The 26,426-nt window shown below is 52.3% G+C and overlaps 1 protein-coding gene across 4 annotated transcripts; it reads left to right on the forward strand.

The window, feature by feature from the left end:
* The first annotated feature begins 565 nt into the window (after positions 1–565).
* Positions 566–26,426, forward strand: ZNF541 (zinc finger protein 541). Of its 4 annotated transcripts, XM_088830531.1 has the most exons (17): positions 566–658; positions 1,799–1,951; positions 11,323–11,730; positions 11,816–12,059; positions 13,803–15,624; positions 17,850–17,908; positions 18,157–18,316; positions 18,469–18,636; positions 19,407–19,731; positions 21,567–21,630; positions 22,229–22,371; positions 22,755–22,858; positions 23,029–23,104; positions 23,599–23,687; positions 25,147–25,287; positions 25,490–25,671; positions 25,788–26,426. In XM_088830531.1, the coding sequence occupies exons 3-17, from the start codon at positions 11,424–11,426 to the stop codon at positions 25,948–25,950; spliced, it is 4,047 nt and encodes a 1,348-aa protein (XP_088686657.1). In that variant the 5' UTR covers positions 566–658; positions 1,799–1,951; positions 11,323–11,423; the 3' UTR covers positions 25,951–26,426. The 4 variants fall into 4 exon arrangements, with proteins under 4 accessions (XP_088686657.1, XP_088686660.1, XP_088686661.1 ...); XM_088830534.1 differs by lacking the exon at positions 25,147–25,287; XM_088830533.1 differs by lacking the exon at positions 566–658 and having other exon boundaries at positions 1,514–1,951.

A 26,426-nucleotide genomic window follows, 5' to 3' on the forward strand; every position in this document is an offset into this window, starting at 1 on the left:
CTGCGCCCGGTTTCCTCCGCTTTCCCGGCCCGGAAACAGCGCTCAGCTCAGAGCCCGATCTACAGGCGGCTCAGGATTTGGGTTTGAAGAGGCAGAGGAGGCCGTGCTCCTCCAGCCCCACGTCTTCCCAGCGCCCTGGCAGGCAGAGCTCGGTGGCCCCGAGAGAGCACAGGGCCCGCCTCGAGGGTCCCACGACGCTGCGAGGGGCCCTTGCTCTCACACCTACCCTCCCCCCCAACACTCTCTGAGGCTGCAGCTTAGAGCGGCCCGCGGGAACTCCGGCTCCCCGTGCTGCGTTCTAACGCCGCCCTCCAGGAACAATGGAAGGAGACGCCCCACTGTGTCTCAGCGTGTGGGCCGTGGGGCGCCGGCCCCTCCCCCGCGGCCCCTTCCCTGGGCGCCTTCACACTCTCCCGCCTTCAACCGCCCTCCTCCCAAAATGGCGACCAACCGCCTGCTTTCCCGCCTGCCGCCTGTCACCTGACCGCGCCTGGCCCCGCCCCCGCGTGGCCCCGCCCCCTCTGCCGCGGCCGACTAGCGGCCGAGACCGCGCGGCCGGCCGGCACGCGCCGGGAGCCCGGGCGGCGCGAGGCGCGCGCGAGGCCGCTCTGGGCGGCGCGAGGCGCCCCGCGGCCACGTACGCGCGCCCGTGCCGCGGGTGAGCGGGGCTCTGCAGGGGCGGGCCCGGCTGCGCGTGCGCGCCCGGCCCGCGGGGGCAGACGGGGGACCGCTGGGATGCCCGCGAGGCGCGAGGCCCTGCGCGCGAGCCCCCGGGGGCGGGTAAAACCCGGTTGCTGCTGCCCCTGCCCCCTCCCCGTCCTTCCTTCCCCGCCCTTTCCCGCCCCTTCCTCATTCGTCAACCCCTCCCTCTTTTAAAATCTAATTCGTCTATATGTTTCTTTTCTAGGGGGGCCCAGCTCCCTTTCGAGAGGCGCAGCAGGCGCGGCGAGCGCCCCTCACCCCGCGTCACGCACGCACCTTCTGCACCCCAACAGCTCTGGGCCCCGCTGCATCCCCGCAGCCCCTTCCCCCTTGGAGAAAACTCTCCTCAAAGGCCCCTGGCTCGCTGCACCCCTTTTTCTTTCCTACCCCGCCCCCCAGGCCCCAACTGCCCCCTCGCAGCTCCCCAGCTCGCGCCGCGGGCCCTACCCGACCTTCGCACTTTCTGCATCTCGGCCTTGCATTTGCCCTCCGCTTTTCCAGACCCTGGTGCTAAAAATCCGCTTTCCTCCCAAAGATCCCCACTTTAGAGGACCCAGATTTGTTTCTATTTAGGATCTTCCAGCAAAACCAAGAAGCCCGCCTAGACGCCTTGATTTCGCCCCTCCCCCTCGAGGCTCTTAGGAACTTCCTCTAGCAAAAAAAAATTTTTTTCTCATTGCGCATCACTTTCCAGCAAAAATTCTTCCCACCATGAGCCCCCCTGTTTGGAATATCTTTCCACTGATAACAAACCAACTCAGTCCTTCCGTTCTCTCTCTTGTCTAATTTTTTTTTTTCCAACTCTCTTACCCAGCCATCCCAACACAAACCCCTTTTCATCACCTGTTCCACCTCAGTTAGGCTTCTCCCAGCAAAGCTCTCCAGGTTCCTTCCCAAGGGGAGGAAGATAAGGAAAGAAAGAAAAACTAACTCCTTGAACATCAAAATCCGTTTTCCTACCTAGATCTCCCCAGTTTAGTATTGCTTTCTTCTTTATTTCAAAAATTACCAGTTGCTTCCAGTTTCACACCTGTGCCCTTGCTTCTTTGGGGACCCAGGTTCTGACAGCCCCTTCCTTTCCATCACCTGCTTTCAGGGCAGAAGAAGTTGAATAAGGATCCTGAATTTACTATCCAGTGTTCCAGGAAGAAATAGCCAGTGATCTGATTGTCACCGGAACCCCTTTCTCTGTGGGGCCTAAACTGGGTCCCCCTGTTCCCTGGGGATTGATTCACTCCTTCTTCTCCTGGTGAGTTTCCTTGCTTTGCACTTGTTGGAGAATGTCTCCTTTTTCAGATGGATTCCTTTTTCTCAGAAGGGTTTCTGATTGCTCCAAGGGTCTTGGTATCCCTGGTGAAACCATTACAGAATTGCTGCTTTAGGAGATCAGATAAGGAAAAGGATCACTTATTGTACATTTTGACTGATCTGGAGCAATGCAGACATTTACTAGATTGATGTGTGTTTCATTGTTTATTGCAAAGGAATCTTTTTAGCTCAGCAATGTAGATGCCTACCGGGGATGGGCAGGTAAAGGTCCAGAGTGTGGTGAAACAAAGATTGTGTTCCCCATGTAGTGATGCCAGCCAGTGGAAATGGCCAAGTAGAAATGTCAGGACATTGCTGCCAGAAGTTTTTGTTTTTGAGAAGAAACCATAATGCTGTCTTTATGTGAAATCTTTTGATCAGTAAATGTTGAGAACCAATTTAACAAGTTTTTAAATACAGTGTGGGGCCCTTGCAAAGCGTGTTTGCTGGCCACTAGTTTGGAATTTGGGGTTTAGATACACACATACAGATATATATGTTTGGGCCATGCATATGTGCTAGACCTTTTCCCTTCAGAGCAGCAGTTCTAAACTTTTTTGTCTTCAGAGCCCTTTACACTTAAAAATTATTGAAGACCCCACCCAGGGTGTTTTTGTGCATGTGAACTGTGGTTGTTTAGTTGCTAAATTGTGGCCAGCGTTTTGTGACCCTATGGACTGCAGCATGCCGGGCTTTTGCGTCCTACACTATCTCCCGGAGTTTGCTCAGATGCATGTCCATTGAGTCACTGATGCCATCCAACCATGTCATCCTCTGCCACCCCCTTCTTTGCCTTCAATTTTCCCAGCATCACGGTCTTTTCCAATGAGTCGGCTCTTTGCAGCAGGTGACTGAAGAATTTATATCTGCTGATATTTGCTGTATTAGGAGTTTAAACTAATAAATTTTAAAAATATGAATTCATTTAAAAATAGCAATAGTAAACCCATTATATGTTAACCTAGTTGGCATTTTTATTTCAAAAAACAACATTTAGTGAGAAAAGTGGCATTGTTTTACATTTTTAGAGTCATCTGGTGTCTTTTATCTGCTTCTGCATGCAACCACTTGAGATAAATCCTCTAAAGTTTCACTGAGAATAAGAAAAGCAGATAATATGTAAATATTATTATGAAAATATTTGACCTCACAGACTCCCTGAAAGACGCTTGAGGGCCCCAGGGGTCCTCTCATTGTCCTCACTGTGAAAATGTTCTAGATTTTTAATGATTATCTGCATTTTCTGCTAGGATCAGCTTGTGGAGTGAGAAACTTGGACGTCTCTTTTCTTCATTTAGCTAATTCTGTGTAAGAATTCACTCTGGCAAGTGCAGTCATGGCCTTCTGATTCCTCGATGTCTTTCTCTTTTCCAACGAGTGATCAGTGGAAATGAGTTAACTTTATAGTTAAAATTATATTGGTTACATGTCTAGAGGAAGATTTTTCCTTGATTGTTCAACTTAAGAATGTAAGTGCAAAATATAGGGCAGGAGTCCCAGCATTGAGTGTGGAATCACAGCACAGTGGGCTGGTGAGTGGTCTTTGAAGGGCTTTGGAGCCAGACATCCCGGCGTTGAATCCTAACTTTGATTTGGGATGAGTTACTTAACTTCTCTGGACTTTTATTTACCTCACCCATAAAATAGGGTTAATAATATAGTTTATGCCTCTAGGGACGCTGTGGGAATTAAATGATATATACATGATTGCAGTAGAGCCTGGAACATGATAAATCTTCAGTAAATGTTTGCTGCTATCATTATTATAATGCTGATGATTATGGGGGCCAGGCAGGAAGATAAGTGAGGACCACGGGAATTGGAGGCCATCACCCAGTCCAGAGATGGCCATTGCCCATCATGTGTGCATGCGCAGTCATTCAGTCGTGTCTAGCTCTTCCCACCCAATGGACTGTAGCCCGCCAGGCTCCTCTTCCATGGGGTTCTCCAGGCAAGAATACTGGAGTGGGTTGCCATTTCCTAGTCCAGGGGATCTTCCTGACCCAGAGATCTAACCCGTGTCTCCTGCATTGGTAGGTGGATTTTTTTTACCACTGAGTCACCTGGGAAACCTCTTGTCCCTCACTCTGTCCTGTTGTTAACTAGCAGGGAATATCAAATCTAACCATTTTCAAGAGAAGCCAGAAATTCACGTATCTAGTTGAGATCTTCCCCATGAAACATAAAAAAATGTTGCTGATCTAATTTTTTAAAACACTGTGTAGGTCAAATAGAATAGGCCTAGAGTTTACAGCAGTGTTTGGTGTGGAAAAGTAAGAAAGAATTGGTGTAGGTAGGGTAAAAGCTGGAAGTCTCTCTTGTCTTCCAGCTCCCAACAACCTGATGTTACCCAGACATGTTCACTCTCACCCTGGTGACCCTGATGCAGAGAGAGAAAGAGGAAGTGGTGCTTGGGCGGGGCAGGGGGAGAGGGGGAAGGCTGACGCATTAGCAGGTTAGGACTTTTCAAAGAGGGCCAGAGGTGGCACAATGGAATCCTGTCACTCATCAAGGAAAGGGATGCTGAGAGCTCCTTTGATCAGAGTTCTGTGCCTGGCAAAATGCTGTGAGAAGTATAGGCACATGAGGCAGTGTTGGAAGTCATGCTGGAGCTTATTGTCTGGGGTAACCTGAGAGAGAATTAAACTCTTAAGTTTGAGTTAAGTGTTAACTGGATTGTCAGACAATTGCTTATCAGAGTTCTGATGAGGGAGAAATAATCTCTGACTTAATTATGTTGGGAGTATTCTCCGAAGTGGAGGGGCCGTTTCGGTCTGATTTTGAAGGGTTTCATTTGGTAAAGTCGAGTGGAGAGAAAGTGGTCAAGGGAAACCGCACAAGTCAGCCATTATAAATTCAGGTGTCTTGGGACACCTGAATGGTCCAGTGGCTAAGACTCTGCGCTCCCAGGGCAGGGGGCCCAGGTTCGGTCCCTGGTCAGGGAACTAGATCTCACATGCCGTAACTAGGAGTTTGAATGCCACAACTAAAAAGAAAAGATCCTGCATGCTGCAACTAAGACTCAGCGCAGCCAAACAAATAAAAAAAGTACAGATGTCTTGCCAGGCCCTCTTTGGAGGAGCCTGGCAGTCAGGTAAATGAGTGGGGTGGGGGGCTGTGAGCTACTAGGGAGTGGTAGGGACTCTGGCAAACTGACAACTGCACTGCGTCTAAAGGCAGCTGTGAGGACTTCCCTGGTGGTCCAGTGGTTAAGACCGCACTCCCACTGCAGGGGGCACGGGTTTGACCCCTGCTCAGGGAAACTAAAAATCTCATATGCTGCACGGCATAGCCAAAAAAATAGAAAATAAATAGATAAAGAAAGGCAGCTCCAGCCAGTTGTTGCTCTGTAGACTCAGCGTTGACAGAGCGTCAGATTTTTTCCCCAGGTTTTTAGGTAGGAGTTAGAAAACATTCTCTTAATGCAGTTTCCCATGTGACATTCACTAGCCACTTGTAGCTAATTTAATTGAAATTAAATAAAGCAGGGAACCTAATCTCAGTTGCACCAGCTCCGTTTCCAGCTGCTTGTTAGCTGCACGTGCCCAGTGCTTGTCACTGGACAGTGCAGATTTAGAGCATCGCCCCCGGCGCAGAAGGTTCTTTCAGACCGTGAATATCTGCCCCAAAGAGAAACCTAGGTGACTCAGAGGTAAAGAATCCGCCTGTCAGTGCAGGAGACGCAAGTGATGCAGGTTCCATCCCTGGGTCGGGAAGATCCCCTGAGGAGGAAACAGCAGCCCGCTCCAGTATTCTTGCCTGGGAAATCCCATGGACAGAGGCGCCTGGTCGGGCTACAGCCCATGGGGTCGCGGAGCCAGACGGGACTGAGCACTAGTACATTTCACATTTCACTGTCACTCTGTCCGAAAGAACGCCTGCAGATTTTTCAACCCGATAACTAATTGAAAAATAATGAAATTGACTGTGGACTAAATAAAACATCTTTGTAGCCAGGTAGATGTTCAGATTGTTCCCTCCCTCCCTGCCACACAGAGCTGCTGTGGATATTATTTACCTAGTTAGTTGTGGATTTATGGCTGCAGTCTAGAATCTTATAGTGGGTTACTTTCCCCAGAGGTTGTAGTATTTCCCAGGAGACTCCCTTTGTCTTCTTACCCCCACCAGTCGTGGAATGATGGGTCTTTTTAAAAGGTAAAAATTAAAATTACCTTGGATCCCCAGTGTTGTTTTAAGTTGCTTTTTTTTGAAACTAATGAACAAAGCTTATGTGATGATAAAGTGTACAAGTTCTGAAGCTTACAGCTCTTATGCCACCGTAGAGCCAAAGTCACCTTGCAAATACAAACAAAGCAACCAAACTAATGTAACTCATATTACAAATGTTAATTTAATGAGAGGGATGCTATTTTGCCAAAACTTAACTGCTTCCTTGAGACAATGACTTTTGCAGACTGCCACACTGAGCCCTTTTGGGTTTAGCATGCCCTGTGGTGTCTCAGATCGCCTATCCCTTCTCTCAGTTTCAACAGCAGCGAAACCTCCACTTGTACCATGATGTCTGTTGGCTTTAGTTGAGCCCCAAAGCGTTATCATGAGCCCAATCCACCTGTGTCCTCTTCTCTAGCCTGCAGCAATTAAAGTTGTCCCATTGGGCATTACTGGTGGTAGTGCAATTATAAACCTATCCTGGGGCGTTGAAACCAAGTGGTAGTAGTACCAGTGATCAGGGGCTTCCCAAGTGGCACAGTGATAAAGATCCATCTGTCAGTGCAGGAGACCCGGGTTCCATCCCTGGGTCGGGAAGATCCCTTGGAGAAGGAAACAGCAACCCACTCCAGTATTCTTGCCTGGGAAATCCCATGGACAGAGGAGCCTGGCAGGCTTCAGTCCATGGGGTTGCAAAGGGTTGGACGTGACTGAGCACGCTCTTGCGCACGCCCTAGGTGATAAAGCAATAATCCATATATAAAGATGTTTTTCTTTTAGGTTGTTCTCAAAATGAAAGCACAAAATAACTGAACTCTTGGAAAGAGTAGTTGGACGTTTGGGAATGTCTCCAAGGGACAAGACACACTGCCCTACAGGGCCTAGGAGGGAGCTCTCTGCCTAGCAGATGCTAAAACTTGTTGAATTATCTGTTGACAGAACAAGAGCAAGTTCAATATTGGTTGCGTAGGGGGTTGCTTTACTCTCTGGAAAAGGATGTAGATATCAAAGCATGGCCTTTGGACTTCAGGCGTGCCTGCCCAAGGTTGCAACCAGACCAGTTAATTGCATGGACTGAACCAGTATGTTGGAAGGCAGGCGGCCGGGCATTGGGGAAGTCAGAGGTGTAGCCTGTCTCCCGCCCACCCACATCCTGCACCTGTCGTGTTTTCCAGTATAAGTGGTGCGGTGCCATCCATAGTTTAACTGACAGAGAATCAGTATTGCGTAGCAGTTGAGAACACAAGCTCTAAAGTCCAAACATCTGGGTTTAAGATCTGGTTCAACTCCCAGTTAGGTGTGTGACTTCCGATAAATGAGTTACTTGCTCAGAGTCCCTTTTCCTCTCTGTTAAATGGAAGTGGAAAAAAAAGGTGGGGGGGGTAATAATAGAACCGACCTCCGGGATGTTGTGGGGAGTGAATTCATAAACGTAGAACACTTAGTGTGATGTCTAACAAGGAGAAAACGTTTATGATTTGACTTTGTAAGATACTGCTTTCTGTTTCTTTGAAATAATGGTTTATGTTTTGTATTATTCGCTCATTTTTTATTGATGGGAGGTGAAAGCAATGGGTTTTTTCCCCCCTCCTTGGAGTGCTGAGAACACTTTATAGCAGCCCTGAAGAAGCAACTTTGGAACTGGCAGAGAAATCCCCTTTGTCCTGGAATATAAACCTCTGTAATCCACATTCTCTTGTCTGCAATTTAGAATCCCCAAAAGCTCTGAGAATGCTGAGGTGGCTGCAACCTCATTTGGTGGCCATACCTGAACTCACACGTTGCTCTTCGCTGTCTTTATTTCATTTACTCTGAGTGATCAGGGTGTGCGGGTGGTAGTTCAGTCGCTAAGTCAAATCCGACTCTTGCGACCCCATGGACTGTAGCCTGCCAGGCTCCTCTGTTCATGAGATTCTCCAGGCAGAATACTGGACTGGGTTGCCATTTCCTTCTCCAGGGGATCTTCCCAACTCAGGGATCGAACCCGGGTCTCCTGCATTGCAGGCAGATTCTTTACCAACTGAGCTACAAGGGAAGCCGGAGTGGTCAAGGTATCGATGAGGAAAGAATGATTTGGTCACCAGGTGCTGCCCTGGGCCCCCGGGGGTTGCTCACCATGTGGCATATGCATTGATTTACCTTTCTAACCTCTCCCACTCCAGATTCTGAATTCTGAGACTCACTTGGGTCCCTGAGTTCTGGTGCAGGATTTCTGACCTGCACTGAGCCTTAATTCAAGGGCCCTCAGTAGGCTACTTACACAGACAGGTGGACGTGTAGTGTGACACTCAGACGAGGGTGCAACTGTTCTGTTACATTGCATCATGAAAAGTTTAAAAACAACAGACACTTATGGCCTAGGAAATTAGACCCAAACTCCAGTTTTTCTAGGATCCACTCCATCTGTTATCAGTGAGTCATCAGGTGTTTATTAAATGTCTCACTATGGACAGAATTGCTCTTGATAGCTCAGAACAACCCAAATACCCACCCACAGATGAATGGATGGAGAAAATCCAGACAGTGGAATAGCGTTCATTCATAAACGGGAATAAAGTGATGATTCGTGCCCCGGGGGGGATCAAACTCAGAAATGCTCTGCTTAGTGAAAGAAGCCAGGAAGAAAAGGCTGCATATTATTTGATGCCATTCATAGGCAATAGATGGCCTTCTCCATACTTTGTTGGCATGTGTCCTAATTTTTTTTGTTGAAACACTGGACGTTTTGAATATTATAATGTGGTGACTCTGGTAATCAGATTCCCCATTCCAGGCTGTGCTGATGTCCACTGTGTGTTGCAATTGTTTAGTGACTTTTCTGGGCTATTTTTATAAAGACTGTATTTTTGGTCGTGTGTGGTCAGTGAAGTCTCTCTTCTGTTAGTTAAGAGATTTGACAGAGATTCCTTTCAGTTGTCCAAAGGGAATACAACCAAACAAACCCCACCTCAGACAACTCGCAGTCTTTGCAGCTGGCCTCTGGGTGAGAGTTGAGACAGGCCTTTGATGTTCAGCAGGCAGTTCACAACTCTGCTTTCACCTTCATTTCTTGCTTGCACAGAACCCAGGTCAGCCAGAGGTGACAGCTAGAGCCTTCGCAGGCCTTTTCTGAGCACTGGCCTGCCCTGGGCATGCAGCCTTCTAGATTCCCTGGAATATGGAATGTGTGAAAGGTTTTGTTTTGGTTTTTTAAATCAGCAGAAGTCCATGGTTTGCCTTAGGACCCACTCCTTGTGTTGTGTAGCTCTGTAGGTTTTCACTTAATCTATGATGTCGTGTATCTCCCGTTACAATACCATACAGAATAACTTTACTCCTCTGAGAATCCCTCCCGTGCTTATCTGTTCATCCCTCTTTTCTACCCCTGAACCCTGGCCACCATAGGTCATTTTAATGTCTATAGTTTTGCCTTTTCCAGAATATCATGTAGTTGGAATCTTATAAATGTACTGTCTCTTCAGACTGGCTTCTTTCACTTAGCGATACACATTTAAGCTTCTTTCTTCCATGTCTTTTTGTAGCTTACTCGCTCCTGGCTTTTTATTGGTGGATGATATCCCATTATATGACTAACCACAGTTTATCCACACCCCTATTGAGAGACATCTTGGTTACTTCCTGTTTGGGGCAGTCATAAAGATGCTGTAAGTTTTTAGCTCATTGGGATGGATATCTAGGGATGGGATGGCTGGATCGTATGGTGAGACACATGTTTATGTTTAGCTCTCTAAGAAACTACCAGTGCAGAAGGACTTCCCTGGTGGCTCAGCGATAAAGAATCCACCTGCAGTGCAGGAGTCGCAGGAGACGTGGGTTCGATCCCTGCGTCAGGAAGATCCCCTGGAGAAGGACGTGCCAACCCTCTCAAATATTCTTGCCTGGAGAGTCCCATGGACAGAGGAGCCTGGCGGGTTACAGCCCATGGGGTCGCACAGAGTCAGGCATGCTTGAAGTAGCTGAGCACACGCGCCAGTACAGAAGTCTTTCGAAGCCCTTTTCCCCAGAGCACCTCACTCTCCAGCTTTTACCCTGGTCTCCCTGGTGTCTGTGGTCAGTCTCAGCTGAGTATCCTTTGCCCCCGGCTGCAGTAGCTCGTCCCTCGCCTTGAATGTTGTTGACAGACGCCTTCTCCAGGTCCACTCTGCTCTGAGCGAGTTCTGAGTTAGAACCTGCATTTCTAGAAGTTTCTTTTCTTCATTTTTAAAAGCGCCCCTGCCCCTGTGTCTTCTTTTCTCTACTGGGTTTGTTGTCACTCATCCTGTTATTAACTAGTCCTTGGAATGCCTCTCTAGACTCGTGTGTAGGGTTTTTCTTTTATTTATTTTTCCTGTGAATGGCTTGACTCTTCCAGGGCCTCAGCTCTTCCCTGTGAACTCAAGGCCCTGTTTCTTCTTTCATCTGTCTGTTACAGCCTCCAGGATAGTGTTCTGTAACAGAAATATAATATGAGCCGGATAATGTAATTTAAAGCAATCTCATAGCCATGTTAGAAAAGAAAAATAGGTAGGTGAAGTTAGTTTTAATATATTTAAGCCAGTAGATCCAAAATGCTTTCATTTCAATGTGTAATCAGTATGAAAATGAGTTATTTTTGGTACTGAGTCTTCCAAATCCAGTATGTGAATTACAGTCACGGCAGGTCTCGGTTTGGGGCCACGTTTTCAAGTGCTTCATCACCACGTGTTACTCACTGGTGGACGCCATATTGGAGGAGAGCTCTAGGCCCCGTATAGGAGACTGACTTCACCTTGGGCCCACTCGTGGGCCGACTCACACCTCTGGCTTTGGGTTTCTTCATTGTTGCTGGCACCTGGGGTCTCACCTGTCTCTTGAGCCTGGCTCTCTACTAAAAATTGTATGTTGTGAGTTTATAGCTGGAGAGAGATCAGTTCAGTCCACCATGTCGCCAAAACCTTTTTAATTTGTTCCTTAACAACAGTCTCACGATGGAGGTACTCTTATGCTGACCTTACAGATGAGGAAACTAGGGCTCATGGTACTTGAGTGATGGCCCAAGGTCACGTGGCTGCTGAGTGGCGGAGAAAAGACCCCAATACGTGTCTGTGTGAATTCTAAGTCCACACTCTGTCCTCCGTGCATGTTGCCTTCTTGTAACTGTGGTTCTTCCTGGTTCGTTCTCAGAAGTTAGACACCATCAGGACCCGCTGTCTCCTCCCTGACTCGGCACACAGCCCTGCTTGTCTGGAGAGCAGCTCTTGGCCGAGCCCTGGCGGTGGGGAGCCATGGAGCAGTACAGCCTGGGGGACGAGGGCGCCCTTCCCTCCGAGATGCACCTCCCTTCGTTTCCCGAGAGCCAGGCGCTCACCTGCAGCGACGCCCTCAACCAGGACCTGGGGCCTGGCACGCGGGACCTGCTCTACGGTGGCCTGAGAGGCCTGGAGCTGGACCCCAGCTTCCCGGCGCCCAGCGCGCCCAGCGAGGCGCTGGAGGACAACCTGGACACCCTGTCTCTGTACTCAGGGAAGGACAGCGACTCCATGAAGCTGCTGGAGGAGTATGTAGATCCCGAGTCTCAGACTTCCTTACAAGGTGAGGCCGTGCCCCCGGGGCCCGGGCCTGGTGGGCTGTGGCGGACACTGGAGGTCTAGAACCTGTGCCTTCTCCCTCCGTCTAGACCTGGGGCTGGGCGCCCTCAAGGTGCCCAAAGAGGCGGATGAAGGAGGCCGGGCCACCTCGGGGAGTGCGCGGAAAGGCAGGCGGCAGCACAGCTCCCCACAGAACACGCTCCTGGACTGCAGCCTCTGCGGGAAGGTGTTCAGCAGCGCCAGCTCGCTGAGCAAGCACTACCTGACGCACAGCCAGGAGAGGAAGCACGTGTGCAGGGTCTGCAGCAAGGCCTTCAAGCGGCAGGACCACCTGTGCGTAGGGCCGGGGGCGCCTGCTCGGGGCAGGGGCGCGCCCGGGTGGCTGGCATCCCCTCCCGTCAACCTGCACCCCGCCCTGTCGAGGTCCCCAGCTTTGTGCAACCTGTGCTCAGGCACACACTAGTCTCCTTGAGCTGCCAGGGTTCCTGGGGCCAGACCCACACGGCCCCAGCCCCCAGATCCACTCCAGTGAGGAGACTGCCGCTGCGATTGTTTAAAGACACACCCCAGGGGCAGTTTTGTCCTGGAGGGAATTGGGCTAACTCTGTGCAGAAAGATTTGGAGCAGGGGCCTGAAGAGAATGGATCTGTGCTCCGTGAGGGGTATGTGCTGGGATAAGAGGCTCTGAGAGGCTATGAAATGCTTGGAATGTTCACTGTCCCTTTTTTTTTTTAACTCTTGATTTTGAAAAGCAAGCCCAGTGTTAGAGCAGAATTATGTTTGTTCTTCATGCCTTAGAAATGATAAGGTTTTCTTGCTACTGAGAAAGGGAAGACAGACTTTCAAATGGAAAGACTTGTAAGTGGGAAGGATGATCCTTCACCTTTTGATAGCATGCCCAGGCTTGCCAGGAGAGGAGACAGCAGTAAAGAATCCACCTGCAAGTTCCATCCCTGGGTCAGGAAGATCCCCTGGAGGAGGGAATGGCTCCCCACTCCAGTATTCTTGCTGGGAAAATCCTATGGACAGAGGAGCCTGGCGGGCTACAGTCCATGGGGTCGCAAAGAGTCGGACATGACTGAGCAGCTGAGGAGCACAGCCTTCGCAGAGCATCAGCGGATCCCACTTTCATCCTGTCCTTGCTTCCTAACCCCCTGCCCCCTCCCCCGCCAGGGATGGGAAGTAATTTGCTCATGTCACAGGATGGTAACAGTCAGGGCTAGAAAGTGGGTCTCTTGATCCCTTCTCTGCTGCTTCCCTCAGATGGAAGCAAAGGGTCCACCTTTGGGGGGAGAATTTTTTTATTTTTGTGCCACATCTATTAGAACCATCTAGAGTAGGGCTGCTGGTAACCCAGAGGGTGATTTACCCATTTGCTTATTTCTATAATAAATTAATGTAGATACAAGCGTGATATAAATATAAGACATTTGTATTCATTCATATTTGCAGAAATTATAGGCAAATTTGGCTATTTTCTAGAGAGGCTTTACTGATTGGGCATCTGTAATTTTTTTCTTTTTGTTTTGCGATGGGGGTGGCAGGTGGCTCTCTAGAGGAATCCTATGGGAAGGCAGAGACTCCTTTGTTCAAAGAAGGAGCACCCCCAAGTTAACGCTTCCTCGCGTGCATTCTCTGAACTCTGGTTCTCAGGGATGCTAAAAGGGGCTCTTTGAAAAAAAGTGATTCTGTGGGCGAATAACTTGGAGAGACATGGAAAGTTAAACAGGTTCACTTTATCTATTCTGTGGCTTTCCACTTTGCTACGATGAACATCCAAGAAGTAAACAGTGTTTTTTCGAAACTCACTTGCCAGCTGAGCCCAAGTCCGCAGGGAACAGCTCTGGAGACTGGGGAACTCTGACTTGGCTCCCACGATTTTTTCTCTGATTAGGGGTTTGCTTAAGGGTGAGGGAAAGAGCCCCCATTCCGGATGACTTTGACCTTATTGGGGGTCTTTCCTCAGGGGGTCTGAGCCCATTTTCTGCCCTGCTGGCCCCTGGGGATGTGCTTGGGTTCCTGCGATGGGCGACCCGCGCCAAGACCCCCCATGACCCTGTCCCCTTGTGCTTCCAGGACCGGACACATGCTCACCCACCAGAAGACCAAGCCCTTTGTGTGCATCGAGCAGGGCTGCAGCAAGAGCTACTGCGACTACCGCTCGCTGCGCCGGCACTACGAGGTCCAGCACGGCCTGTGCATCCTCAAGGAGGTACCCCCAGAGGAGGAGGCCTGTGGGGACTCGCCCCACATGCACGAGGTGGCAGGCCAGCCCGCACCATCCGGCCTGAGGTCCCCCGGTCCCCTCCTACCCAACCGAGACCTCCTGCGCTGCCTCGTGAACAGCATCGTCCACCACAAGATCCCTTCCCCGGGGCCGACTGGGCCTGCGGACAGCGGTGAGGGGAGGAACGTGGCCTGCTCCTGCCCGTCGTCCTCGGGGTCCTCCTGCTGCAGCCCAGCCAGTGCCCCGGGGACCCTGGGCCCTGATGTTCTTGAGGAGCCGAGGCCCCCACGGAAGGAGCCTGCCGCTGACGTGTTCACAGCCATCCACTCGCGGGCGGCGGACAGCAGCGGCCCCGACCCAGCCCCGCTCGAGCCACTCCAGCTCTCATCCTCCCTGGAGGGCTGGCCCGAGGGCGCCCCTCTGCCCTCCTGCCTGCCTCTGTTCCGTGGCCAGACAGTCCCCAGCACTGGTTCCCAGCCATCAGGCCACAGTTTCCAGTGGCTCCAGAACCTGTCGGGCTGCCCCAAGAGCAAAGGGAACAGTATGTTTGTTATCCATAAGCCACCGTCCCGGGAGGGCTCTGAGCCTGGTCCTGGGCTCAACAGCGCCTCCCCAGTGGGGGAGCCCTCGGCTGGCCTGGGGCCCAGCCCAGAGGACGTGCCGCCCTTCACTGCCATGCTCCTGAAGTGTCCTGGGGAGGCCTCGGGGGACCCCAGATTTGCCAGTGCCAATGGGGATGATGACTGCTGGGCTCCCAAGAAGAGCAAGTTTGACTGTGACTCCTTCCGGTGGCCGAAACCTGGGGACCCTGGGTCGCAGGACTCTGGCTCGAGGCCCAGCAGCCTCTCATCGGATGCCACGCCACTCTTCCGGCAGCTCTTCCTGAAGTCGCAGGAGTCCCTGGTGAGCCACGAGCAGATGCAGGTGTTCCAGATGATCACCAAGTCCCAGCGGATCTTCTCCCATGCCCAGGTGGCCACTGCTTCCTCCCAGCTCCCCACTCCCAGTGGCAAGCAGGGCCCCCTGAAGCCACTGCAGGGGCCATGGCCACAGCAGCCCCCGTCTCTGACGCCCACTGTTGACTCTCTCCATGCTGGCCCCATGAACCCTGAGGCAGAGGGCTCCCCAGCCCGCCGGAGAAAATCCGCATCCACTTTCCCCAGGGAGGCCTCACCTGGCAGTATGAGCCGGGATGCAAAGGGTGGACCAAAAGTGGCTGCTGCTCCACCAGCCCTCACAGTATCGTCCCTGGACCCTCCCGGGAACCCAGACATCTCTTCTCTGGCCAAGCAGCTGAGATCCTCAAAAGGGACCTTGGACCTGGGGGATATCTTCTCTCCTGGGGGCCTGCGTCAGACCCAGTTAGGAAGGGACGAGCCATCAGGAACCCACCTCCCAGGGAAGCAGACCCAGGCCGAGAATGGCATGGCCTCCGGGGCCACGAAAGCCGAAAAGGGCCCGGCCTGCTCCCGGGGTGGAGGCTATAGGCTCTTCTCTGGCAACTCCAGAGCACAGCGCTTTTCAGGCTTCCGGAAGGAGAAGGTGAAAATGGATATGTGCTGTGCGGCTTCCCCGAGCCAGGTGGCCATGGCCTCCTTCTCGTCAGCTGGGCCTCCAACAGACCCCTCCAGGGACTCCAAGTCCAAACTGACGATATTCAACAGGATCCAGGTACCAGGGCCATCTCACAGACCTAATCATACAGGAGGCAGAGTCTTGTCATTACCCGTTTCTGGGTTTCTGACTTATCCAGGCACCTTATTTAACCTCAGCGAATTCTCAGATGCAGTTGTACAGAGAGGAAGGGAGGGTTCAGAGAGGAGGTGGTCCCTCCCATCATCCCCCAATCCCGACCCCACCACACACACACACAAAACAGGACTTTCGAGTTGGGAGAGACACTTGGCGTCACGTTGCTTCTTGACACGTTTTCTGTTTGCTTCCTTTCTCCCTCTCGCTTCCTTTTGGATTTGCCTCCTTCACGTCTTCAGAGGATGTAAAGGTAGAGCTCCTCGGCCCTTGACATTGCTGTGTGAAATGCCGTGCCTTTTCTGGTCGTGAGTCACAGGTCACAGGTCTGACTTGGCCCCCCGCTGCTGGCCCTGCACTGGTCCGCCCTCATGGAGCGCTCAGGTCCTCCCATGTGGCGCCCACGAGGTCCCGGGAGTAGAGGGCTTGGCCACGCCTCCTGCTGACGTTCTGAGGTCCAGCATCCTTCCTGTCAGGCCACAGCTATCTCATCCTCTTTTTTTTTTTTTTGACAGCTTTAATATTTACATGCTATCTTACTCACCATTTTGTTTATTTTTTGAGATTAAGTTTTCAGTTTTATATTTGGTTATTTTATTTTGGCCGTGAGTCATGTGGGATGTTAGCTCCCTGACCAGGGGTTGAATCCGTGCCCCCTGCATTGGAAGCATGCTGTCTTAACCACTGGACCACCAGCAAGTCCCTAATTCACCATTTAAAAACGAACCATCCAGTGGTTTTTGAGTATGTTTACAAGATTGCGCACCCTTGTATTTCACTGCTCTTTGCCTAAACACTTTCATCACCCCCAAAAGACACACCATACCCTTACTTGTCTACCACAGCCTCTCCGTTCCTCCCAGCCCCTGGCAATCATGAGTCCATCTTCCGTTTCCATGGATTCGCCTGTCTTGGACACATCCTATGATTGGAATCATACACTATGTGGCCTTTTCTGTCATTTGCTTCTTCCACTTAGTACAATGTTTTCAGAGTTCATCCGTGCTGTAGCATGGATCAGAACTTCTTTCCTTTGTATTGCTCAGTAATCGTCCATTGTATGAATACACCGTATGTTGCTTGTCCATTTATCAGCTGATGGACATCTGGGTTGTTTTCACTTCTTGGCCATTATCATAGTACTGCTATTTTTGCTATTGTTTGCTGTTGTTACTGTTTAGACGTTTGTTTTCATTTCTCTTGGGATATAACACCAGAATTGCTGGATTATAGGGTAATCCTTTCTGTTTCAGAAACTGCCAGACTTTTCCAAAAACCGTTTTAGCTTCCCACGCAGAGTCTGAGGGCTCCAGCTTCTAACCAACACTTGTTTTGTCCAGTTGTCTCGTTCTAATGCAGCCACCTTAGTGGATGGGAAGCAATAACCTGATTATGGTGTGATTTGCATTTCCTTGATGGCTAACAGTCTTGAGCATCTTTTTATGTGCTTTTTCGCTATTGATACATCCTCTTTGGTTAATTCTACTCAGAGACTGCCCATTTTTAAGTTGGTTTGCGTTATTACTCTTGAGCTGTGAGAATTCCTTGTGTATTACAGATACAAGACCCTTACCAGATACATGATTTGCAACTCTTTTTCTCCCATTCTGTCTTTTCACTTTTTAAAACAATTTTAGTCTATATTATAGTTGGTTTACAATGTTGTGTTGATTTCAGGTGTACAGCAAAGTGATTCCGCCATACATGTACACACATCCGTTATTTTTCAGATTCTTTTCACTTGTAGGTTATTACAGAATGGTGAGTAGCGTTCTCTGTGCTGTACAGTAGGTCCTTGTCGGTTACCTGTTTTGTATATAGTTGTGTGTTTCTGTTAATCCCAAACCCCCTCTCCCTACCTTTCCCCTTTGGTAACCATAAGTTTGTTTTTAAAGCCTGTGACTGTTCAATTCTTGATGGTATCCTTTGAAGCACAGAAGGTTTAAGTTTGTTTTTTTTTTTTAAAAAAAAAAGAAGGTTTAAGTTTTGCTGATTTGTTCTGTCTTTGGTTTTGGAGTCACCCAAGAAACTGTGGCCTACTTCAGGGTCACTAAGAATTACACCCTTGTTTTCTCCTAAGCGCCTTACAGCTTTCACTCCTGCACCTCATTTCTGATCTGTTGGCTCAGGGGTGTTTTCATCTCCAGGGTGGAAATATCTACCGGCTCCCCCACCAGATGAAAGAGGAGAACATGGCTAGTGGCTGGTAAGTGCAGGAGCCCCTCCCTGCCTGGCCTGGGGAGCTCAGCACCCCTGGGAGTCCTCTGGTGGCTTTGACCTGCCGGCCCAGGGGGTGGGCTGTGGGTGCTGCCCTCTTGAAGGGGTGAGCACCAGGCTGTGGGGAAGCAGGGCCTCATCCCCGTTCCTTCAGTTCTCCCGGAGTTGTCAGTGTAGCCGGGCTTGGGGATGGAGCCCCGTTCTCCCTTTCCTGCCTCCTGACACATCTCCCCACAGTCACCAGCACAACAGGGGCCCCACAGACTGGGCAGAGCCAAGGAGCACTCACGTCTGCAAGAACTGCAGCCAGATGTTCTACACAGAGAAGGGGCTGAACAGCCACATGTGTTTTCACAGCGACCAGTGGCCATCACCTCGAGGGAAGCAGGATCCACAGGTGAAGGGGCGTGAGGCTGCATGTAGCTTGCCGGAGTTGGGGGGCGGTGGGGGCCTGGCTGGGGGCTGGGAGCCAGGGCGGTGCTCCTCTGGAGGGGCCCTTGCTCCCAACATGCTCTTTCCCTTAAAGGACTGTCTCTTCTCTGTGTGCAGGTGTTTGGCATGGAGTTTTGCAAGCCCTCAAGACAGGTGCTGAGGCCAGAGGGGGCTGGGCATAGTCCCCTGGGAGCCAGAAAGTACCTGGACAACCCAACCGAAGCCTCTTTGGGGGTCCCTGTATCAGTGCCTGTGGCCCCAGCAAACCGCCCCCCAGGGAGCAAGGTGGGTGCTGATCAGTTCACCTCCATCTCGCCGCTTTCTACCTCCAGTGGGAGCCGTGGGAAAAGCCCCAAACTCCTGACTCAGGAAGAGCTTAGTTTCAAATCCATTCGTTCATTCACCCTCCACTGGACTTCCTCTGTGTCTGACCCTGTGCTGGGGGAACTGCAGCAACCACAGCAGCCTGTCTCCTGGGGCTCCCGGCCCAGCGGAGTGGAGAGCCCCCATCCCCAGACAGTGACGCCCAGAGTGGGCTGGGCTGGGCTGGGAGGGGAGCCGAGGGAGCTGTGGGAGCCCCACAGGGGCACCAGAGACCAGCCTGAGCAGGCCAGGGAGGACTTCCTGGAGGAGGGGGTGTTAGAGCTGAGGTCTGGAAGACGAGAAGGAGTAAGATGGGGGCTGGGGGGCAGATTGCATGGAGGTGAGAGAAGTAAGATGGGGGGTGGGGGGGCAGATTGCATGGAGGTGAGAGAGAGCATACTGAATCACGCCATCAGTGAGTTTCCAGAATGGTCTGAGGGAGAGCCTCTCCTTGGGGGTGTGGATGCACGAGAAGGCTCCAGCTTCGCACACTGCCCAGCTCAGGGTCTGGGGTCTGGCACAGGCGTGGTGACCCTGCCCGGCCTCCTCTGCTGAGGTCTGTGGGTACGGTCAGGCCGGGCACACGTCTCTGTGGTCTCTACCTGTCCTGCTCTCCTGCCGTCTTGAGGACTGAGCTTGGGGCAGGTGGCCTCAGGTGACCCCTCAGGATTCTGAAGCCTCTTCTTGTCCAGGGACAGGAGAAGGATGGGGACGAGATTAACAGCAAGGAAAACGTCCAGCACCGAAAGCGGAAGAAGCGCCCGCAGCCCAAGGCGCTGTTCGTCCCTCCTCCGCCCTCCACATTTGGGCAGCCGGGCCCGGGGGCGTGTCATCAGAGCCGCCTGCGCTCCCCCGTGTTCCTGGTGGACCGCCTCCTGAAGGGGCTGTTCCAGTGCTCGCCCTACACGCCGCCGCCCATGCTCAGCCCCATCCGGGAGGGCTCAGGGCTCTATTTCAACACCCACTGTTCCACATCCGCTCAGGCCAACCCCGACAGGCTCATCAGCACCGTGCTCAGTGAGTGAGGCCGATCCCCACCCCCTCCGGCGGCCCCAACAGGCCAGACCCACCCCTCCGGTAGCATGCGGTCCAGCCATTCTCCCTGGCCTATGGCTGCATCGGTCTGGCGGTCCTGTTGCTGTTCAAAACTATTCCAGAACCATCTGGGTCCAGCAGCCTTCTAGGTGCTTGAAATTTTGTAGGCAGAAAGAAAACAGAGGCCATTTAAGCTAGCCACTCTTCTTCTGCCCGGTCTCTTGAATAATTTTTAAACAGCTTTACTGAGATATAATTTACAGATCATAGGAACCACCCGTTTAAAGTGTCCAGTGTTTGTGAGAATATTCCTAGGGTTGTGCGCCCATCACACAGTCTGATCTGAAGCACGCTCATCTCCCCAGAAGACGTGCTGTATCCATGAGCAGCTGCACACAGGCCCTGTAGCCCCAGCTCCTCAGCCCTGGGCACCACTCACCTGCCAGTCTACCTTCTCTCTCTACGGGTCTGCCTTCTCTAGATGTTTCATAGAATTGGTGTCCTGTGATACGTGACAGTTTGTGTCTGGTTTATTGACTTGGAGTAATGTTTACAGGGCTCACCCCTGTTGTCGCATGCATCAGGGCTTCATCCTTTTTATTAATGAATGATACTGCAATGTCTGGACAGGTGACCATTAATTTATCCACTCATCAGTTGATGAGCATTTGGGCTGTTTTTGTCCCTTGGCTATTGCAGAGAGCGCTGGTTAAGAACCCTTAGGCATTAGTTTTGTTGTACCTGAGTTCTGATTTCTCTTGGGTGTATGCCTTAGGGTGGAATTGCTGGTCCATAGGGTGTCTGTTTAAGGAACTGCCAGACTGTTTCCAGAACGGTCATTTTACATTCCCACGAGCACCGTATGAAAGTTCATTGTGCTGCTGCGCACTGCAGAACTTCCTTTTTTAAGACTGAGTAGTCTCCCATCGTAGGTACATACCACATTTCCTTTATGTATGTAGTTACCCATCAGGGGACATTTAGGTTGTGTTCACATCTTGGCTACTGTGACTACTGCTGGAGTGGACATGGGAGTTCAGATGTCTTTTTGAGATCTTGGCTGCAATTCTTGTGGATGAATACCCAGAAGTGGCATTGCTGGACCATATGATAGTTCTAGTTTTCATTTTTGAGATAATTCCATTCCGTGCAGTGTTTTTTTTCTAATTTTTCATTTTATATTGGAGTGTAGTTTTTATTGGAGTGTACACTGGAGCATAATTATTTTCCATGTTGTGCTAGTCTCAGGTGTCCAGCAAAGGTGGTTTAGGTCTTCGCTTATCTATTCTTTTTCAGAATCTTCTCCCATAAAGAAGATCATTGAGTGTGGCTATCATTACAGATTGCTGAGTATGGTTCTCTGTGCTGCACAGTAGGCCCTTGGGTTTCTTTCTGTTCTGTCTGTTGCACTGCGCCAGGTCCTCGCCGCCGCGTGCAGCTTTCTCTCGGGGCGCGGGGTCTGCGCCCTAGCTGTGCTGTGCAGGCTCCTCACTGCGGTGGCTGCTCTTGGGGCGGAGCACAGCCCCGGGGTACACACACTGCAGAAGCTGACTCTGTAGTTGTGGCGCACGTGGTGTGTGGGATCTTCCCAGATCAGGGGTCGCACCCGTGTCCCCTGGTTTGCAAGGCGGACCCTTAACCACTGGATCACCAGGGAAGTCCAGTAGGTCCTTGTTGATTATTTATATACAGCAGTGGCTCTGTACCGTGAAATGTTAAAGAAGCTGCTTTTAGCTACTCTGGAAAGGCAGTCAGAAAGGGCCTCACAGGTCAGTTGTAGCCAGCCTTTTTGAGGCTCTTCTTTACGTGTTTTCCAGGTCCCCTGGAGGGCTCTTTGGGCGTCTGTGTGGTAAAGGACGACACCAAGATCAGCACTGAGCCGTGAGTTGGGACAGACTTAGAACCTGAGGGTCCCTCCAAAATGGGCCGCTCTCAGCCTCTGTGCACCCGCATGTGGCTTTGTCAGTGCCTTCGTCCCGGGGCAGCCGGGTCTGGGTGCCGCGCCTCTTCAGGGGAGACATGCTGGACTTCTCCGGCTGCCCCCCCGCATTCTGCCCGTCCAGACAAAGCATAGTTGGCTCCCTTAGGACAGAAGCCTCAGCACCCTGGGGTTCTGGGTAGAATTGCCAGTGACACAGTGAGACACTCATGCAGAACCGTGGACTGTAGCTAGATGAAGGGGACCTTGGATGTAGAAGCAGGCCAGGTATCAGCACACACCTCCCCCGTCCTAGACCTCAGACAGCTGAGGCCAGAAACCTGGCGATAAAATCGGAGGAAGGAATTGAGTGTCCCTTAGGAGGTTTCTGGAACGCCTGCGTGTGTCTGTCGGGGTAATGAACACTCCATGTGTCTGAAAGATGGCAGAGGGTGTCCACAGAGCAGGGCCGTGGCCCAAGAGCAGGGCTCTGGGAGCGTCTCTCCTTTACTTCCCATCTTGGTCAAGTCTTATACACCTGTGGGTGTGGCCTCGTTTCAGACACATCAACATAGGAAGCCGGTTTCAGGCTGAAATTCCAGAGCTCCAGGACAGATCTCTGGCTGGGATTGACGAGCATGTCGCTTCTCTGGTCTGGAAGCCGTGGGGAGATGTGATGAGCAACCCGGAAACACAGGACAGAGGTGGCCGAGACCTTGGGGCCAGGGTCCCAGGGCCCCTCCTCTATCTCCAGGGAGTTTCTCCTCCCAGTTCCCACCCTGACCAAGAAGCAGTGTGCAGGGGTGGGGGGTGAGGGGTGGACAGAGGCGGCCTTCAGCACAGTACTGCTCCCGCCTGTGGTACCTGGCCCACCTCACCTCTCACCGGGTAGCCAGCAGGCTGCACAGAGCAGGTGCCAGGAGCAGGGTTGCAGTCCTTCCTCCAGGTCCCTCCCTTGCCTCAGCCTGCCTTTGCTAGAGGGAGGTGGTGACAAGGAGCCTCTCCCACCCTAACCGTGCCCTCAGGGAGGCCTCCTCTCTGGCCTCCTGACCCTCGGTGTCTCCACTCCCTCCCCTCCTGCAAACAGTGACGGAGCTCTGCAACGTGGCCTGCTCCAGCGTGATGCCCGGCGGGGGCACCAACCTGGAGCTGGCGCTGCACTGCCTGCACGAAGCCCAGGGCGATGTCCAGGTGAGGCGCGGGCGCGGGGCAGGTGAGCAGGTGGGCTGGCTCGGCGTGGCCCTGGGGTGAGCGTGGCTTTAGGGCAGGCTGCCCGGGGTTTCCAAATGAATGAAAGGATGAAGGCGGGCCTCCACCTCCCGTGCCCTCGCTCAGAGTCGCCCCCCACTCCTCTGTCCTAGGTTGCCTTGGAGACCCTCTTACTCAGAGGACCCCAGAAGCCGAGAACTCACCCTCTCGCCAACTACCGCTACACGGGTGAGCGGAGCGCAACTGCTGGCGTGGCGTGGGCCTAGCTGAGGCCCCGAGGGCCAGCCGGTTTCCACGGCAGAGTGGTGTCGTCTCAGGGTCTCAGCTGCCTTCCCAGGAGGGCCTGTCCTCTCTCCAGGGGACTCCACGGGCACTCTTCTGTAGCTGCTTCCTACCCTCTGTCCACTCATTCTCTCCTGGGCTCTGCCTGGCCAGAAAGGGGGTGCCAAGGAGGGCTGGGGGCAGGCACTCCAGCCCTGGAGTCCACCTGCCCTTGGGTGAGTCACTTAACCAGGGGATGCCTCAGTTGTGGCATCTGTCAAGTGGGGATAGTAATAACCCCTACCTGCTAAGGTTTTGTGAGGATTGTAGGAGACCAAGCAAGAAAGGGGCTTAGCAGAGATCCTGGCATCTAATCGGTGCCAGGTCACGGCAGCCTGAAGAAGGAGGGGCCGGGACTGTGGTCCCAGAGGAAGAAATGCCCCCTGGCTGTTTCTTGCTAGGTTCAGACATCTGGACCCCCATGGAGAAGAGGCTCTTTAAGAAGGCATTCTGTGCCCACAAGAAGGACTTTAACTTGATACACAAGACGGTAAGGCGCACGCGGCAGGCTGGCATAGACAAGGGTTCCCTCACCCTCACCGAGCCTCAGGGCCTGTCAGGAGCGACCCTCTGCTCCTGCTGTGAACAACTGACAACTTTAAAAAGTCATCACTGAGAACAGCCCCAAACAGTACAGAAAAGAAGCCCATGTTCAAAATGAAGCCCTCCAGGCCCCACCCCACTGTCCTACTTCTGACAGTAACCTGACAGGCATTTACTGTCCATACAGTTTACACACATATGTACACTTTCTCAAAAAATGATGAGATTGTATATTTGATATCCTCCTGATTATTTTGCTCTTTTTTAAAAAACTTGTCCACAAAACTGCACATAATCAAAGTGTATGATTCGATGTTTTGATGTACCTATCCCTGGTGGCTCAGCAGGTGAAGAACCTGCCTGCCAGTGCAGGAGACACAGGAAACGTGGGTTCGATTCCTGGGTCGGGAAAATCCCATGGAGAAGGGAACAGCAACCACTCCAGTATACTTACCTGAAAAATCCTATGGACAGAGAAGCCTGTTGGGTTCCCTCCTGCGCCTTTGTAACCTCTGCTTCCTGCCACTGTAAATTAGTTTGCATTTTCTAGAGCTTTATAGAAATGGAGTAATCACGCAGCGTGTGCTCTGCTTTGTCTGACTTCTCACATTCAGCGTAACGGTTTCGAGCTTCATCCACGCTGTCGTGTGTGCCAGTAATTCCTCAGTTTATTGCTGAGGAGTATTCCATTGTGTGTCCCCTTCTCTTTTTAAAACTGTTCCCTTTGGGCTGCACCAGGCCTTCCTTGTTGTGCGTGGGCTTTCTCCAGTTGCAGTTTGTAGGCTTCTCATTACAGGGGTTTTCCTCATTGTAGAGCTCGGGCTCTAGGGTGCGAGGGCTTAGTTGCTCCCCAGTATGTGGAATCTCCCCGGACCAGGGATCGAACCTGTATCCCCTGAATTGGCAGGCAGATTCTTAACCACTGGATCACTAAGGAGGTCCCATTGTGTGTCCTCTTGTGGGCCTTTTCCCTCAGTACTCACTGTCGGGCCCTGCCCAGCTGTCGCAGAGGCCAGGAGGTGCCCACTGCGTGAGGGTGCTCTGCTTTAATTAGTCTTGGTCATTAGACATGTGGCTCCACGTTGTGTCACAGTGAACGTGTACCTCCGTGTGCATATCCCTGGAGGGAAGGGTTCCTTGGCCAGCCGTGTTGCTCAGAGCATGCAGGCTTAGCTGGTGTGGGCTCTGGTGGTTTCCTCCCTGAGCCCCTCACCCCTTGGAAGGAGTCTGTGATTCTCTGCCCCTTTAGCAAAGGGACCTGCCAAGCCATAGCAGGAGAGAGTTCAGGAGGGCTTTCAAACAGTGGCAGCTGGCCCCCTGATGGGGAGGGGCTTTAGGGCATTGAGGCACACTCACTACTGCTCCTGAGGCGCTGTCCACAGCCGGCTTCTGTCTTCCCTCATCAGATCCAGACAAAGACTGTAGCCCAGTGTGTCGAGTATTATTATATCTGGAAAAAAATGATCAAGTTTGACTGTGGCCGAGTCCCAGGGCCAGAAAAGAGGGTCAGGAGGGAACCAGATGAAGTAGACAGGGCGGAAGCCAAGGTAGGGGGTCTCGGGGCAGGGGGTCTGGAGTTCAGCCCGATCCGGAGGCCTGGTGCCCATCGCGCTGGGCGGGGGTAGGGGTGCTCCCAGCGGGAGGGGCTTCCCAGGGCGATGTTCCCATGGGCTCTGGATCCATGCTGGTGCCTTAGCAGGGTGAGGGGGTGGCTCAGCACCGTTTTGTTATCTCTGCCCACCCCTGCAGGTCACTTGCAGCCCTCAGGAGAGACCCAGCCACCGTCCAACCCCCGAACTAAAGATAAAGACCAAGAGTTACAGGAGGGAGTCCATCCTCAACTCCAGCCTGAGCACCGGCCCCAAGCGGAGCCCCGAGGCACCAGGGAGCGTGGAGGGCCAGGGCGCCTTTCCCTGCCGGGAGTGTGAGAGGTACTGGGCTCCCTGGAGGCACCCGCACCACCTGCCCTCAGCCCCGTTCCATCCTCTCAGGGTCCCCCTGCCCGCCTCCCCTGCTCTGATCCCCATGTCCTCTGGTGCCTCCACAGGGTGTTCGATAAGATCAAGAGTCGAAATGCCCACATGAAGCGGCACCGGCTGCAGGACCACGTGGAGCCCATCGTCAGGGTCAAGTGGCCGGTGAAGCCCTTCCAGCTGCAGGAGGAAGAGGAGGAGGAGCTGGGGGCAGACATCGGGCCCCTGCAGTGGTGATTCAGGGTGGGCTGGCAGCGGGGGCAAAGCAGCAAGTCTCCCCAAGGTGCCCCTCTGCCTCCCCCACCTGTCCCTGTCTCCAGGGGCCAGCCCAGCTTGCAGACACGGCGGGCACTGGGTCACGAGCAGAGGACGCACGGCCATCTGACCGCTGTGAAGGCCCTGCCGCTGTATTGGAGGCTCCATTCTCTTAGGTTCATAGTTGCTCCCCTTCTTTCAGTTCCACTCTTCCTGGAGTAGCAAGGCTTGGGAGGGAACAGGTTAGGTCTGGGTAGCTCTTCAATCTTAGCCTCCATTTCAGGCTTTGGTTACGTTTATTCAATAGGCCGAGAGGTAGAGAATCAGTGGGAATTACCATCAGATCTCCACCGCGCCGGGGCCCCTTGCGGAGGGTCTCTCTGCATTCTAGATTCCACCCCTAGTCTTGACATGACTTGTACATTGTTAGGTTTGGTTTTTCTTTTTTTGTACGTGTC

This window comes from Moschus berezovskii, chromosome 22 (assembly GCF_049115385.1).
Source record: "Moschus berezovskii isolate FMDL1 chromosome 22, NW_MosBer_1.0, whole genome shotgun sequence".
Taxonomy (NCBI): domain Eukaryota; kingdom Metazoa; phylum Chordata; class Mammalia; order Artiodactyla; family Moschidae; genus Moschus; species Moschus berezovskii.